Source organism: Haliotis cracherodii, unplaced genomic scaffold, assembly GCF_022045235.1.
Source record: "Haliotis cracherodii isolate W230 unplaced genomic scaffold, xgHalCrac1.p SCAF_10, whole genome shotgun sequence".
Classification (NCBI taxonomy): domain Eukaryota; kingdom Metazoa; phylum Mollusca; class Gastropoda; order Lepetellida; family Haliotidae; genus Haliotis; species Haliotis cracherodii.
In genome coordinates, this window is record NW_027266265.1 from 26,707,091 (window position 1) to 26,725,687 (window position 18,597).

At 43.0% G+C, this 18,597-nt stretch overlaps 1 protein-coding gene across 2 annotated transcripts; it reads left to right on the forward strand.

The window, feature by feature from the left end:
* Nucleotides 1-2,146: 2,146 nt before the first annotated feature.
* Nucleotides 2,147-17,646, forward strand: LOC139448350 (sex hormone-binding globulin-like). 2 transcript variants are annotated; one of them, XM_071229901.1, is made up of 6 exons: nt 2,147-2,270; nt 2,571-2,652; nt 11,185-11,288; nt 12,841-13,042; nt 15,539-15,685; nt 16,395-17,646. In XM_071229901.1, the coding sequence occupies exons 1-6, from the start codon at nt 2,251-2,253 to the stop codon at nt 16,491-16,493; spliced, it is 654 nt and encodes a 217-aa protein (XP_071086002.1). In that variant the 5' UTR covers nt 2,147-2,250; the 3' UTR covers nt 16,494-17,646. The 2 variants fall into 2 exon arrangements, with proteins under 2 accessions (XP_071086002.1, XP_071085997.1); XM_071229896.1 differs by lacking the exon at nt 2,147-2,270 and having other exon boundaries at nt 2,279-2,652.
* The last annotated feature ends 951 nt before the right edge of the window (nt 17,647-18,597 follow it).

Here is an 18,597-nt window from a genome sequence, read left to right on the forward strand (position 1 = left end):
ATATGACGAACATAAGGGAGAATATCACAATAACAAATATGATGTCAAACAAAGGAGGATATCACTAGAATGGATATGATGGCACATATAGGAGAATATCACTGGAATGGATATGACGAACATAAGGGAGAATATCGCAAAAACAAATATGATGTCAAACAGGAGAATATCACAAGAACGAATATGATGTTAAACATGGGAGAATATCACTTAAACGGACATGATGTCACACATGGGAGAATACCACAAGAACGGATACGTCAAACATAGGTGAATGTCACAAGAACGGATATGACGAACATAAGGGAGAACATCACTAGAACGGATATGACGAACATAAGGGAGACTATCACTAGAACGGATATGACGAACATAGGGAGAGTATCACTTGAACGGATATGATGTCAAACATAGGTGAATATCAGAAGAACGGATATGACGAACATAAGGGAGAATATCACTAGGACGGACATGAAGGACACAAGGGAGAATATCACAAGAACGGATATGACGAACATAAGGGAGAATATCACTAGGACGGACATGAAGGACACAAGGGAGAATATCACAAGAACGGATATGACGAACATAAGGGAGAATATCACTAGGACGGACATGAAGGACACAAGGGAGAATATCACAAGAACGGATATGACGAACATAAGGGAGAATATCACTAGGACGGACATGAAGGACACAAGGGAGAATATCACAAGAACGGATATGACGAACATAAGGGAGAATATCACTAGGACGGACATGAAGGACACAAGGGAGAATATCGCAAGAACGGATATGATGAACATATGTGAGAATATCGCAATAACAAATATGTCAAACATAGCAGAATTTCACTAGAACGGATATGACGCACGAATAGAATATCACTATAACGGATATGACACAATGGAGAAAATCACTACAGTGGATACGAAACACAACTTAAAGGGTAACTGATAAATATTGAAATACCCATAAATAATCATAGAATTGCGATGTACGTTATTTATTGGAATGGTAAGATGGCGTTCCGCATATCATATACCCATATACATATGACTGTTGTCAAACGACAGTACGATATACACCTGTACCCGGTTTGGCAAGCTAGGTAGGGGCACTTGGTGATACAAGAATGTGTGATATCTATTACGCCTAGTTGTTGACTTTAATCCTTAATCCAGAACACAGTCAAACTTAAAATACCAAAACTGCATAAACACGGTCGTATTTCGGTTGGTCTTAGTTTGATTAATGAATGATAAAGTTCTATAAAGTTTGATTTTCGAGGGAGATGAAAAGACTATTACAAAGAGATTATTCGATCATAAAATGGCATTAGTATTTGAGCATTACTTAGATAAAACTAACACAACCGTTCGAACGAATACAATATTAAAATTATTATGAAAAATGTCAGTTTTTTTAAGCAGTGACGTCATAATTCCCACGGAAATCGGCTAAGTACATAGTCGGTCGTAATATCAGTTGAACAAATGAATATTTAATCACCACTTCAACTCATATTCTATTACTGTGAATATTTCTCCCGGTCAAAGATATGCTGCAAACAAATGGAACGTCATTCAGATGCAGTGGAGAGTTATTAAAGTATTAAGGGTGGGGTTTAGACAGTGTGTTTTATTAACAAGTTTTATGACTGGAAATTATACTTCAATTATACAATATAATTTCATGTCGGCTTACAAAACAAATGTTGCAACACTTCCGTCTGATGAGAAACATTACATAACGGGGAAATCGTATCATGAAATCAGGAAGTGGACTTGATAGAGACGCGAAGTTGCGAACGAGACTTGGCACAGATTCCACTCGTTCCGCGAGCCGTCAACAGGTAAACTTGAGAAAAGAACACACAAACCAACGTTCTCAACAGAGACAAAGCGAAATCGGGTGTCTTAACTTTCTCTTTGCCGCGCGCATGATGTTTCAGCCAGTAACTGTCGATTGACGACACTCCGAGCACACGACAAACTGATTGCTCAGGTAAAATGTGGGTGACACGTTAGCCCCGCCCCGTCATATTTCACCTGTCAATCAACAAGCAGAGTTCCCGTGCCTTAATGTAAACACGCTGTGATAGGTAGATGTGACTCACTCTAATTCTAATCTGTGGAAAGTTTCACCCAGGTCGGGCATCGTATATTCCTGCTGAGAACTTGCAAGGGGGAATGTGTCGTCTGCTCGGTCAGGCGTGACGTAGCGGCGCACGCGCAACTTGCACGCGGGATGATGAAACAAAGTTGTAGGTGAGCAATCAATGAGACAGCCCCCATTTTTCCAGCAGCAGGTTCGTCGTGTCACGTTTAGCCACGGTGACATCACCGTCACTCGGTAGTATATAAGACAGACTGGGTCGCCGCTTTCAGCATATCATCTCTGTCCACTCAGCAATTAACTCACAGCTCATTATAACTGCCGGGACTCGTCTGCCTCATACAGTTCAACAGAATCAAGCTGATTGTGAAACTTCAGCGTGCTGTTAACAAGGATTTTAAAACAAACTTTTGACAGATTCTAGAAGTGACCATGTCTGGGTTTACTTTCAGCACATTTTTAAACTTGGCTGTGTATGTTGTCGTCTGCTGGGTATTGCACGTGGAAGGTCGGCACGTCAAAAGAGCATGCAAGGTAAGCACCTGCCATTAACTGTGTCAGTATTTACCGATGGGGTATCGATCTCTCTCGATCAAAACATATAGATTTTTATCAACGTAACTGCCTTGTGTGGACTTTCTCTTCTTTGTTCATTGTTTCCCAACAGTTGACGCCGCACAGTTACATAATAACACATCTGAACTATTTATGGCACTGCAAATGTGAAAGATAGACGAAGTATAAAGTGTTGGGGAATAATCACATAATTTCATTTCTCGCGGTGCGTGTAAAACTGTCACTTTGTGCTCGTATTGTGTCAAGTTTTAACTTGGGACAAATTAAACAACATAGAAGGCTGCTGTGACCACTAGACTGTTTATGCTTCTGAAGAAATTATCCACACAAATTCGTCACTAAAAGACATTATTTACATGTACCAATAACACTCTTATGTTATACTATAATATATAGGGTGCTAAAGCGAAAAGGTTTCACGTATGCCACAGTGATTGCAATAAAGTGCAGGAGTATGTATGCTTGTATTATAATTGGTTTACATGCGTCGTACAGTTCTAGACAGTTGCATTCACTGGTGTCAAAAGGTAACTGCTCTCCTTAATCCCTGGCCCCGACCAGAGACTTAGCATACGTGCCTAGAAGAGCTTTACGAATGTGACGTCCATTGCGTAATCCACCGTGGCAGTAGTAGCTATAGCGTACAGTTCATATAGAGGACCGCGGTGACTGAATTCCGTTCTCAGCAGTATGTACACCTGATATATGTCCCTAGGTCTGGGTAAATAGTAGAATAACGAACTGGAGTGTCCTTTCCTGACACGTACATGGTTTCTAGATCTAGAGTAGTGAGTCAGAGACCAAACGTACACACGGCTGTAGCAAGGTACGCCTAGCGCCTATAGTAATACTATACAAAACTATACAGACATACTGAACCAGTTCACAGTTCAGATGGGAGTATGTCTGTCATCCCGAGTCAATGATATGAATACACGTTTCCTACCCTTTATATACAACCACAGATGTTAAAAGCGTAACTCTCACACTGCCTTGTTACACACACACACACACACACACACACACACAGAGTCACAGATAAAGAGAGTCACAGCAAGTATCCGCTATCTAGCATGTATATAATTTGACAGTGAAATAATAGCTTTAAGCTTAACGTGTATGGTAAAGTACAATCGGCCCATCCTTATGGGGAAACAGTATTACATGACGCTGAAGACTTGAAGGGGTTAGACAATCTGGATCAGACAAACCCGTTACACTATGCATGTCACCGGGGTTCACTGACGACAGCATTTAGTTGACTGAGGTCATACATAGCTGAGACATGGCGTCCTCAACAAGTGGCAGCATCGTCGATGTTCCAACGTAACTCCCATCTGTAACGACAATTGTTCAGCAACACCCCGATCTCCACAGCATACGGGAAACCCGTATATCCAGACAGTTACATTCCCTGCGGATATGTCTGGATTAACATATTTGGGGATAAACTATGGTTATTGGATACTATACTTTGTATATATTTATAAGCTCCAAGAAGTAATAGTCCGGAAGTAGGGATTCCGGACTAACGCGTGCTTACTGTTAACGATTGATCTACAAGTGCTTTAATATAGTTCTTCATAGACTGTCTAGTGATGTGCTTCATTGTTTGGGGGCATTCTATTTTGGCTAAGTAGATGGTCTTGTTTAAGAAAAAGACGTTAGGGAATCATTGATATAGAGTGGAGTCACGTCAATCGTGTAGGTCACAGGCATGTGTGTCAGCTGATATGCTGACGTGCGTATGGTGATGGCTATACGTTAGGAATTAATCACACTTGTACAATAAGTAGGCAGTATACACGTCGTAATATATTTTCTACAGAATAATAATACATAATTGTCAGGTACGTTCTTTAACAGCGCCGACGCAGTGTAAGACTAGCTGAAATCAATATAAATCCCGTGCACCTGCGCTACAGTGTATAATCAGTTTTACAGGTAATTCAAACCCATAAAGAGTATACACCGGTTCAACCATAGCGTCTTCAGGTAAAGGATGTCACTGACTGCGGAAATGGAATTCGAGAACTCGTATAGTTATAATGGGAGCAGAGGGTGTGTTGGGGTTATCACAAGGAAGTTGGGGGTGGGGAAGGAGGGGGGTGGAGTGGGATGAAATATAGTTCCTGCCAACTTGTTTGAGACGTACAACCTACGCGGAAAATGAGGTTTTGAATCCGGTCATTAAATTCAAGCCACCATTTGTATATGCCCACCAACTCAAGAGCTTTTCCACGATGTTGTAGTGTAGGGTCTACCTTTATAACAATGACGGTCTACATAATTCGGACAAGGGTCCAAACTTGCATAATAGTAGTGTACGTTTAGCATAGAGAACTGAAATAAAGCTTACTGTGACAAATTACACTGTCCCGAAGTCCAGATATCGTTCTATGTGGAAAATCAGTTTGTTTCGCATACGATAGTCATCCAAGCTGGCCCCACTGCATATGGGTATGTCGTCGTAGCAAATGTCCGTAGGGAATCTCATGCTTCCCGCAAGACCAGACTAACAGGGGAGCAAACGGGGACAAAGTGGGGTTGTCCAACGCCGGAGTATTCCAGCCATTTGACGACGTACGATGCCACATTCATGGTACAGTACCCAACGGCATGGATCGTTGCCCGTTTTATCAATCACTGATTTGCCTGTCCCAGGCCTGATTATGTACAGGCCGCCGTGACACAACTGTACTGATAGCTCCATTCCCTCACTCAGACCAACTGGCACGACAGCGTAATCACGTGATTTGTCTGCTCTTGGGCCCACTTGCACAAAGCGATCTTAGCTCTACGACTATTGTAAGCCTTTGTTAAAGTATGGGAGTTACGATCATCTTACGGCTAAGATCGTTTGGTGCTAGTGGGCCGAGGACCGACTACAGACTGCTTGGATTGCCTGACCACTGCTGAGCTTTATGGTAAACCCCAATGACGTCAACTGAATTGTACCCAACCAACTGCATGTCGCTTTGGATTTTACCTGGGATGGGGCGTCCATTCACATCTTCATCCAGTGTTGATCATGTAACAGATTATCACGCACAGAAAGTCTTCAAGGGGCATTCTCTTGAAATGACGCCCCTGGTGCTGCCCATCCGACCCTGGCTTTTCCTTGTTAAATGTAGCCAATTGTCGCTTATCTTCGATCAAGAACATCACCTATCGAATTGAAGAACACCTCGGGCCTAACGTCGAGCCATTATCCACCATTTAGCTCTTGCATGTCCTGTTCCTGGGCTGCCGTGAAAACAACATGCGTAAATGTACACACACCTAGGTCCACGATTGCAACTGTTTTGTTTTTTTCAAGCTTAGCTGTGTAATGCTATAATTCAATGTCCGCTTACATGGTTTGGTTTGTTGTTTTACGCCGCACTCAGCAATATTCCAGCTATATGACGGCGGTCTGTAAATCACCGAGTCTGGACCAGACAATATCATAAGCATCGATCCACGCAATTGGGGTCGATGACATGCTTCAACCAAGTCAGCGAGCCAGACCACTCTATCCCGTTAGTCGCCTCTTACGCCAAGCATGGGTTGCTGAAGACCAATTCTACCCCGGATCTTCACGGGTCCCAGCGTACATGGAGGGGATGGTGTATTGCGCATCCGCGCTTGTACGTCCGTTACATTATCTAATATCGGCAGGAGTGTTACCTAATTTGGAAATATCCTGAAACAATTTCCTTTCAATATGTCATGTGAGTTGACGCTCAACAGCCACTATTCAGTCTGACTTAATTCAGATACCCCACAAGGGAGGGGTCCAAAATATCAAAATCCTCTTTTAGACTCTCATCCTCCCCCCACCCCCTTCCGATCCGCCTATCCCCCACACCCCATATACCCGACCTCAATCGGACAGTACCACAACTGCACCGTCACATTTAACACGACCGAAAGCGTTATAGAAGTTTCTTTTAAGGCGCTTCAATCAATAACCATTTCCTGCTTCGGTGAGTAAGCCAGCACTGGGTAATATTTCACGAGTCAGTGATAATAATGCCGGGTTTAGTGCACCACCCGGTCAAAGTTGTGAACGCAAACAGCGACCACACCGCCAGAAAGGCGCGGTCCTCGGGAGGCTAAGGGTGCGGAAGGAACGGCTTTCTTCATGCACCAGTATTGTCAATAAAGGGATTACTGCACGAGAACGAGATATCAAACCAGCTGACATTGGGAAACATGGCCGAGAAGTAACGAGGGATGGATATACTCAGGGGCAGAGAGTACAGAGAGTACTATACAGTCAACTCTCCTAAACTTTGTCATTTTGAAAAATTCTACCTTCTATTTGATTTTGAAAATACATTCTTAGGGGTTGAATGTGCGTGTGTGTCACATGAAGACAACACTCGACTTTGACAGGATGCTGAGTCTGAACCAACATTGTTAGGCTTTGGCTTGTTAGCGATGTTTCCTGCTGTCTTAAATATATGTCCTTACTGTCTTCCTATTATGTGACTTAAGTCTGTTCTTTAGGTCTACGGAAGTCTGTTCTTTAGTCCTAAGAAAGTTCGTATATGTCGTCTGAATTAACTTTTACAGCCTCGACTTGTGTATTGTGACGTGTATACGACCTGCTGATTGTACAAGTGTGATCAAGTCCTAACGTATAGCCATTAACACGTCACACATCGCCGAAAAACATTATACGCCTCTGTATTATTACCCACGTCAAAATAACAAGGACATTAAAATCTGTTTGCACAGTCCTCCTGGTGTAACACGAGAATTGACTGAATGCAGATCAGCCATTTTATTGGATTATTACTTGAAAGAATAAGGCAAAAATATATCTGTTGATTAAAAACCAGACAAACGGAAGGGGATACACGTATATAGTTGATGGCTGTATGGATGTCGACTAATTAACCCAGACTTGGTTCCGTCTTAGTTGACTGATGTGCGGAAGACAGACGTCCGCCCCCTCCCCTCGGAAATGAGAAACACACCCTAGATACTTGATAACGATTCAGAAGTGATAAATTCAGAAAAAATTAATTGTTTGGAGGATATCGAGGACGCGAGTCTTCGGTACGTAGTAGGAAAATGTTACTGCGTCTTGACATCGATCGGTGTGTTAATTAAACTTTTCACTCATCTCACGGTGTATGTTTCAAACCAATCTATATAACAAACTACTTCTTTGCTACTATCAAAAGTAACATTATAGCGGCATCAGTGCTACACACCAGCATAAAACATAACAGCAGCCCCACCACATGTACACTTAAACAGGACAGAAAGAAAATCTACATTTACACATAAACACGACGCTACCACTACATTTACACTTACACGACGCAACCTCGACATTTACACTTAAACACGACGCAACCTCGACATTTACACTTAAACACGACGCAACCTCGACATTTACACTTAAACACGATGCAACCTCGACATTTACACTTAAACACGACGCAACCTCGACATTTACACTTAATCACGACGCAACCTCTACATAACACTGCCATGACAACATCTACATTTACGCCTAAACACGACACAACATCTACATAACACTACCATGACAACATCTACATTTACGCTTAAGCACGACACAACCCCTACATAACACTACCATGACAACATCTACATTTACGCTTAAACACGACACAACCTCTACATAACACTACCATGACATCTACATTTACGGTTAAACACGACACAACCTCTACATAACACTACCATGACAACATCTACATTTACGCTTAAACACGACACAACCTCTACATAACACTACCATGACAACATCTATATTTACGCTTAAACACGACACAACCTCTACATAACACTACCATGACATCTACATTTACGCTTAAACACGACACAACCTCTACATAACACTACCATGACAACATCTACATTAAACCTTAAACACGACACAACCTCGACATAAAACACTGCCATGACAACATCTACATTTACGCTTAAACACAATAATTTCTACATTCAGACTTAAATCAAAACAGAAAGCCTATATTCACACTTAAAATATGACAGAACGTTTACATGTACATTTAAAACGTTACAGAACAGAAAAAATGTCTGTCTGTCATTCATAATTAAAACGTAACAGAACTTGTACATAAAATACAATAGGGGAGATGCTTCTTTTCACAATCATTCCAGCTTCATGACACAGATAATATACGTGTGAGATGCCACTACGCCTCGCTGACAGTGTCTTGCAGAGATCACCCCAAATATCTGAGATCTCCAACAAGATAGGTTCTGCCAGTGGGGGTGACCAGGCACATGCAACTGTGTAACCTCTAGCCATATAAATCCTTGCACTTGAAGTTAGATTGGGTTACACACATATATATCCTCTTGAATGCTGACATTTGCCATTATATTAGTTCGCATGTGACGTTATACGTTTGTTGTGTTCTCAACACACTTTAACTGTGACGTTAGGTTCTGCCACCTCACCAACTGAAGTCTATGAACGTGAGTTAATCGCAAAAGTCAGCCGTCCTTCTCATTGAGGAATAAGTATTCCTCTGTTACAGAGAAAAAACATTCAATCGCTAAATGTGCTGACAATGTACATTTGTGTGAGTTATTATTGCATCTGTGTGCCCTTGGCATGACCTAAATCCACAAGCGTTGTCAGCATCACTGCTATTCTTTTCCGACATGGTTTTATTTCGCATGATATGTATATAGTTTACGGGATAATTTGTGGTGGAAAGAAAAAATTCGAAAAGATGCAGGTTATTTGTTTATGGTTGTTGTTTTTCATTCTAAACGTGGACGTTTGTCCAAATCTAGTCGCTGTTTTACTATTTACCGATCTTCTTAGAGGTGCGATGAATAAATTACCATATATTTGAGTAGAATCGTCAGAGACTGATATTGTCCAAACTTGTTAAAGACCGCATTCGCATCAGAGTGAATGGACTACTTGTTGATCACGTGGTCTCCATGCAGAATTACAAGTCATCTGTATCAAGGGTCACCAAATACCCGAAGGTTTTATAAGAAATCACCTTCAGAACATGTAGTCTCTTTAAAACATTATCGAACACAATCAAATATGTCAAAAGAATTACCTAGCAATGTTTGCGTAAACTGAATGTATGATTGATTTAAACATCCTTACTCCTCATACACAACCAGCAGAATCTTCGCATAAATATGTATAGTCGCAAAGCCGTCGCAAAGCTACGGTGACGTTATCCAACCTGTGGATGTTTGCTCTTTACATTAAAGCTGAATCGTCACCTCCCAGGATGCCCAGTGAGATACTGTCAGTCAATGAAAGACCTGCGAAGTCAAAATCGGCGGGGGCGTACGCTTAACGGAAACGGCCTCAAAGATTGGTGTTTAAACAGGGAGAATTCCACTGGTGGTTTAATATTCGCCCAACTAACGAGAAAATACGGGATTGCTTCATTTACGCAATTCAAACTATCCTGACCCTTTCATGTTGGGTGCTTTAATCCGATTTACCTTTATATTTGTAACTGATTCTCAATGCGGTTTTCATGGGTATCTAAATATGTCAGGGCACTGTAAGGACGATAGGACAGCTTACCTCCGGCTGGTTGGCTTGACTCCTACACTGGTTGGCCGGTACTTCAGGTTTACCTGATACTGTCAGAACATCGCGTGGACGAGCGATAGGGATATGCCTTTACCTGCTGCAGTCAAATGTCAACTTCACATCCCCGTGAAAAGATAATGATGAGCTTTCCGCATTAGATATAGGGGGTGTTGTGTAGTACCTTGTTAATATGTAATAGCTTGACACATCGGATTTTGTGTAGTCTTGGGGACTCATTAAGTCTTAAAGTAAATCTTAGATAATAATACATCAATCTGCAGTGTGATGCTTGGACATTTGTAATGAAAACTCATTCTGCGTTCTTCTGACCTCTTATCAAAGTGACTGTTACATAACGACATAGTAATGAGTGTTAACACATACAGTTTGCGAAAAGAAACTTTTTATGTAAACTAGTAAATAAGAACTGTTAATATATAGGATTTGAGTCTCCAAAGTGACTGGTATCATATGGCATTTACATCGAGACAGCTACTGTTAACTTATAGGGTTTGCGTATAGCCACTGTTATGGCATGGTATTTGAGTATACTGACCGTTGGCATATAGTATTTGAGTTTTGTGACTGTTAACAAAGTGTCCATGTGTCGTGACTCTTGACATACAATATGTGCGGAGTGTGACTCTATACACGATGATTTTGCAATCAGTGACTGTTGACATATTAAATTTGCTTATTGTGATTGTTATAATATGGAATCATTTTACTTAGTGACCGTAACATAGAGTGTTTACCTGTGTTATGTGCATTAACTGTTCTAAAAATGTATGGATTACACCATAGCCCCTGACACAACGATTCATGGGAGACTGGGTTCCGATCCGTTTCTTACGCCACCACAAACGACGGATAAGCTTAAGTACTTCCAACAACACTTAACAGGTAATATTTGATTTCAGAGCTCCGAGATTGACATCATGACTTCCACCGGAGCAAAGATTGAGCCGTGGACATTGAGCCGGGTACAACTGCCTCGTCTGTCAAAAACCTTCAGCAGTGACGGGTGAGTGACGCATAGCCGCAGCATTCAAGTGCATAAACACCCACCCGATGTGCAGTGATGTACACATGTACCGTATCAGTAGAGACAGCCACACGACGTGCAGTGACGTACACCTGTACCGTATCAGTAGAGACACTCACCCGACGTGCTGTGACGTACACCTGTACCGTATCAGTAGAGACAGCCACACGACGTGCAGTGATGTACACATGTACCGTATCAGTAGAGACAGCCACACGACGTGCAGTGACGTACACCTGTACCGTGTCAGTAGAGACACTCACCCGACGTGCTGTGACGTACACCTGTACCGTATCAGTAGAGACAGCCACACGACGTGCAGTGACGTACACCTGTACCGTATCATTAGAGACACTCACCCGACGTGCAGTGATGTACACCTATACCGTATCAGTAGAGACAGCCACACGACGTGCAGTGACGTACACCTGTACCGTATCAGTAGAGACACCCACCCGACGTGCCGTGACGTTCAGTAAAGAGAGTATCAGTAGAGAAAAACCCGCCTACCTTGCACTTCACCATTCTAGTTAATACGTAGTTGGCGTAGCAACACGAGAAACTGTAATTTTAACATCCGTTCGATAACCTTGAATTCAGGCCACTGTAGCACCATCTGTATTTTTGTGACAGTGTTAAGGAGTCTCGAGTGTTATCTTGTGACACATCATGCTGGTTAAGTAAGGGTGCTCAAGACTTATGATAGTGTTACAACCCCCATTTACATCCAGGCATTGGTTATATATCGAATACGGACCGATTATCCTGACTTTTTACTCTCTTAAAATACATAAGACATCACATTACCGCCATCGCGTCCCTGCAGAGGTTATTTGTTTTCCAAGACTGTCAATTCAGTTTCCGTTCGTCATATAATTCTGCAAACATCGTTACACACTAGGAAGTATTATAGCCTTGAAACAGCTGTAAGCAGTCGTGTGGGTCGACGGAAGTTCTAAACGGCGTTGCGGATCAGAATTCTTACGGTTAGAGACACAATTGCTACAATTAAAGCCACAGTTCGTGTCAGTGTGATACGTGTTACGGTTAGAGCCAAGATTGTTGTCAGTGTGTTACTTGTTACAGATAGAGCCACAGTTCTTGCCTGTGTGTTACATGTTACAGATAGAGTCACAGTTCTTGTCTGTGTGTTACATGTTACAGATAGAGTCAGTTCTTGTCTGTGTGTTACATGTTACAGATAGAGCCACAGTTCTTGTCATTGTGTTACATGTTACAGATAGAGTCACAGTTCTTGTCTGTGTGTTACATGTTACAGATAGAGTCACAGTTCTTGTCTGTGTGTTACATGTTACAGATAGAGCCACAGTTCTTGTCTGTGTGTTACATGTTACAGATAGAGCCACAGTTCTTGTCATTGTTTTACATGTTACAGTACATAAATAATGTTTCACGCCGTAGGGATACGACGACACGCGACCTGCCTCATTGTAACCACACCATCCTCATTAGTTGACTGCATAAGCATGTACTAGAGACCTACTTCAGAAATAGGTGTCATCTGTTGCAGTCACAAACTATCTTTCGAGTTCAAGACGACCTCCCAATCGGGTCTGTTGTTCTATGGCACCATGAGGAACCGGAGAGCGTCCAAGCTGATCGTACTGCAGCTGGTCCGTGGAAAACTGTTCTACACCACCAGGTGCCCGTCAGCTGACTCCGGACTACTCCTCCCCACACCCTACAGGTTGGACGACGGCAAGTGGCACACAGTGAGTACAGGTGTACCTGGCTGGTTTAATCCATGGGGGTGAGGGTGGGGGGAGGGGACATGGGGAGAAAGATGTCATTGTGGGCTAACGGTACATAGGGGTAACGGTACATAGGGAACTAACGGTATATGGGGAGTTAACGGTACATACGGGTAACGGTACATGGGGAGTTAATGGTACATAGGGAGTCAACGGTACATAGGGAGTTAACAGTACATAGGGAGTTAACGGTACATAGGGAACTAACGGTACATAGGGAGGTAACGGTACATAGGGGGTAACGGTACATAGGGAGTTCACGGTACATAGGGGTAACGGTACATAGGGAACTAACGGTACATAGGGAGGTAACGGAACATAGGGAGGTAAGGATACATAGGGGTAACGATACATAGGGAGGTAATGGTACACAGGGGTAACGGTACATAGGGAGATAGCGGTACATAGGAGTAGCGGTACATAGGGAGATAGCGGTACATAGGTGTAACGGTACATAAGGGGTAACGGTACATAGGGAACTAACGGTACATAGGGGGTAACGATACATGGGGGTAACGGTACATAGGCGTAACGATACATAGGGGTTAGCAGTACATAGGGAGTTAATGGTACATAGGGAGTTAACAGTACATAGGGGTTAACGGTACAAAGGGAACTAACGGTACATAGGGGGTAACGGTACATAGGGAGCTAACGATACATAGGGGTAATTATACATAGGGGTAACGATACATGGGGGTAACGGTACATAGGGGTAACGGTACATAGGGGTTAGCGGTACAAAGGGAGTTAATGGTACATAGGGAGTTAACAGTACATAGGGGTTAACGGTAAAAAGGGAGTTAATGGTACATAGGGAGGTAACAGTACATAGGGGTTAGCGGTACATAGGGGTAACGGTGCATAGGGAGTTAATGTTACATAGGGAGTTAACAGTACATAGGGGTTAACGGTGCACAGGGAGTTAATGGTACATAGGGAGTTAAGTACATGGGGGTAACGGTGCATAGAGAGTTGATGGTACATAGGGGTTAAAGGGTACGTAGGGGTTAACACTACATGGGGGTTGAAGGTACATTGGGAATTAACGGTATGTACGGGGTAACGGGCGTGGGGAGGGGGATAACGGTACATAGGGGTAATGGTACGTGTGGGTTGGAGGGGAGGCGGACATGGGGAGTAAAGGTACTTGGGTGTAACGGAACATACCACATAAAAGAGTTACCATATGAAACTGCAATAAATGAAAACTCGTACATACATGACCGTGGGAAAATAGTGTTGAATACTAACCTTTCCTGTCATAATACTCATTGTGACATGACATGCATAAAAGTCACATCGGTATCACTTTCAATGTGGAATGCACCAAATCGATGCCGTTGATCGAATATGTACCACTGCAGTTTGCACATCTTCCCGAGGCAAGGGAGTTAACTGTAAAAGTCTGGTTTCCAACCCCTGCCGAACTATAGGCTGGAATTTCTGGGCTCGACCGTAGGGCCATCAGTAGCTATTACGGGATATGTCCCTTCTATGTACCTCCTACCGACCAATCACATTCCACTTCATATCACTTGCATTGCTTCAAACACAATTGCAGCCCAAGACGATCTGATCGATAATCAAGATATCTATGTAATAAAACGGGTCCTACTCGCAAAGTGCCTCAAATCACGTGAACACCTTGATTAAAAAACATGAAAAGATTTGGGAAATATCTGTTAACGCCGTGGTGGAGGTACACATGCTTTGGCATGCTGCACGGCAGTTTACGAGCCGGTTTGTTACGCGATTTTGCTTGGACAATACATAGAATCGTTAGTCCAGTCAAAATATAACTCCATAATTCCAGCCTAGTTCGTCAAGGGTGGAAATTGGACTTTTATAGTCAGTTAAGTCCCTTGCCTCGGAAAGATGCAGTTGGCAAGGTTATCTACTGAAGTAATTCACCATCGTCAGTCACTCTTCCCCATTAAGATGATATCATGTTAACATCCAGCACGTCTTGATTAGCGACAGATCAGGCATGTGTTGACGTCACTGTGATCGTGAGTGTAGTCAACCACACAAATAGCACGTTATCATGTGCCGTCTCGACTCCACACACAATGAAGGTGCCTCGTGTCACGACAGGGCGCGTGGGAGGGACTGACAATGTATTTCTTGTGTGTAATGGGGATACAGTAGCACGTATTATGTGACAATTATGCGTTCATCAACTCACATTAAAAGATCTAATGTCGATGTTCTCTCTAAAATTGTGTAACGTTTTGTTAACAAGGCTTGGCTTATACTGTATAACCACGACTGGTCAACTGTAGTGGAGTGGTTGCTGTCTAACAGGGTGTCTATAGAAGACTTGGATAGATTCCCTGCTTTATAGTAGACCAGAGACCATATTATCTCCGTGTAGACTTACGTTGCGCTAGCAGTGGCGTAACTCATATATTTTCAAAAAGACGTTTCATTTTCGGTTTGTCTTTATCGTCGTAGGTCGAATTTCGACGAGAGGGAAGAAAAGGTTACATCATTCTGGACAACCAACCCTACTTCAAAACCTACCCAGTCACCTGCAAACTGACGTCATTTGTTTTCGGCGGCCTTGAACCAGTCGACGCAGCCTCCGTCCTGCCTCTATTGGTGAGTATGTCTTGCTTGGAGTGTTGACACGTATCTCTATCTCTCAGTGGAAATAGGGGCGCGGGTGGCTCAGTCGTCTAAGGCGCCGCGATTCGCTGAGTTGCGCACCTTGGGCTCGCCAGAAACCTATGATTGTGGTTTCGAATCACGGTTCCGTTGGTTTCACCGAAGTGGTTAACTTCTGAGACCTGCATCACTTCGGGCTTTCCTCCCACATTAAGCTGACACGCCGTGATATGACTGGAATACTGTTAAAAACGGCGTTTAACCCGACTCACTCACTCACTCAGTGGAAATAAGGCACTATGCTCGTGTGTATACCTGTGACCGTATCACATAGGAGTTCTGAGGAAGACTGGGTCCCCAGCACCCCATTGTTGTCGAAAGAGACGTTTCATGTGGAACAGGTAGTCGGGCGTGATGAGATGGTCGTTGCCGAGTCCCTGTCAGGACGGCTTCATGCTTAAGTCACTGGTTACACTGGTCCAGACTGTGGGCGATGGGGAATCCACGTTGTTAAGGCACTGGCTCGTCACGCCCTGGACCCTGCTTCTAGTCTCCACCTGGGTACAATGCAAGCCCATTCTCGGTGTTTGGGGAATATGGCAAACAAGCATCGTAAAACCTTGCTCACTCTAAAACCTAAAAAAACCCACAAAGCCCCCTGTTTTTGAAGTTACCAATTCAATTTTGATTTTTGTGATTTCAGCGAACGAGCACACATTTCGATGGCTGTATTCGGAATTTGAGTCTGAACATCGACCATGGTCTTGCTCCTCGCTACTACGCCGTATCCATCTGCAGCTAAGGTCTTGTCCCGTGAAAGTGGAACTAAAACGTAGAAGCCACGATTGTTTGTCACGTGGGCTGTTTTGGCGCCAATGCATTAGCAGTTTGATCTGTTAGATTTTTGACGTCATCAGATTTTACTGATCAACCCGGGCAGGCGAGACCCGACAGGGCGCGTGGTGAGTTTCCGACCGATGACCTTTGACAACGCTAACCTGTCACAGCGCCACCCTGTTACAACCCCGTGTGCTTGCGTGACCACCTGTGTTCAGCTCGACCTTGACCTTGTGCACACCATCGGCTATATCAGCAACATTGACCTGGGCCTTCGTTACAACATCGTCACAATGGCGATTCCATTATTCAAGTACAACCATTGCCGTCCATTACATTGTAAACTTTACAAGACCCTTGACCTTACATTACTGAAGGTCGCCTTGACCTTACATCACTGAAGGTCACACATATACAGTCGCAGACATATAAGGCCCATGCCAGGCCTTTTGCAGTGCTCACCTGTCCCAGATAGTTCATTTGGGTTGTTTGTTGGGTTAGTTTTAATATTTTGGAAGTAGATGTACTATTTTTTCGTCATTCAACCTCCAACTTCCATTTCGATGTCACTCGTGCGTTATAGGTGTTAATTTCTATTGTTGTATTAGCTCATGCCGAGAAGTCGTCTCCTTGCTGTGTGCTCTATCCCATTAAAACATGGAGTAGTTCGCCAACTCTCAGTAGTTATATGTCGCATTATAAAGTTTGCTGTAGTAAATTTGTCCATCACAACTACTTCTGTATTGGTGTATTTATTTATATGAAGCTTGTCGGACGTTTCTGTTAATGCATTTAACATTAATTTCATTGGCGAAAAGGGGACATACCGCGAAGTTGAGAGCGTGCCCCTGGACCGTTGTAAGATTGTTACTGCGGCCAGGTTCAAATGTAGACGCAGCCTGCGTGGCACCGATGACGTCAGTCATTAACTTAACATGTAAGTATGTAAATGTATTACATATTGTTATTTATTTATCTGTGATACAGTGCCGTCAATGTCTCAGCTGTGCATGTCAATACTGTGTACTCCAGTTGCCTGTTAGGTAGCATAGATTGTTAGCTTTCCTTGTTATTTTGTAAAATATTTACAATATTGCTAATAAATTTATTACAAATAATGAATCATATGTTCATTTCATAAATTTTCTGGTCAGTGGATCGTAATACAGTCCTAAAATCTGGTAACTGAGGGTAGCCCAATGGTTCAGTGCTTCCTCGATCGTCACGCCAAAGACCCAGGTTCAATTTTCCGAACAGGTATGACATGTTGTTCCCGGCCGTGACATGGCTGACTATTGCAGTCACTCACTCCAAAAATGTGCCACGGTAGTTTGTTTGTTTGTTGTTTAACGCCGAACTCAGCAATATTCCAGCTTTATGACCAAGTCAGCGAGCCTGACCACCCGATCCCGTTAGTCGCCTCTTACGCCACGGTAGTAGAATACTTATCTTCAACTGTTCAAAGAAGGTAAGAACTTCGAATAGAGACGGACTTTACTTCACAACCAAACATCTTCTTCCGTTTCATCCCAGCTGCCATGTTTGCTGGATGTGGCAACATTTGTGGGTCACAAACAGTATACTCTATTTGTGCGTCTGCACAATGATCAGGGTAACGTATTTGATTAAGATTTCACATGGCGTCACCAGCTGACATCATACAGAGTTGATCTAACAATATAAGGAGGATGTAATACTCCAGTAATAAAAGAAAAATCCCCGTCCTCTGGGTAAGACTAGCCATTTGCGCCCCTGGAGATATAAAAGATTGGTTGATGTCAAATATAATAATTTACCCCTAAAACATGACAATATTAAAGTGTCAAGTAATTGGCCATAGTGGAAGTATAGTTTGTTCCCACCTACTGCAGCCCTGGTTCCACACGTGGGAAGAGAGATGCCATAGTAGTAAAGCTCCAACTGAGCAGGATAAGGACAGATTCTCCTTCTTGTGTCAGTATAATATCGAGAACACTTGGTCAGGAAATATAGATTTCAGTTGCGTCTTTACGACGCTGTCCCATCATACCATCAACACTGCAATTGCATGAGTGACTCGGTTTAACGAC

Excerpts from the sequence above, each read along its gene's own strand:
- LOC139448350 (XM_071229901.1), top strand. The coding sequence starts at position 2,251 with ATGATGAAACAAAGTTGTAG. Across the intron at positions 2,653-11,184 it reads ACGTCAAAAGAGCATGCAAG|AGCTCCGAGATTGACATCAT; the intron begins GTAAGCACCTGC and ends ATTTGATTTCAG. Across the intron at positions 13,043-15,538 it reads ACGACGGCAAGTGGCACACA|GTCGAATTTCGACGAGAGGG; the intron begins GTGAGTACAGGT and ends TTATCGTCGTAG.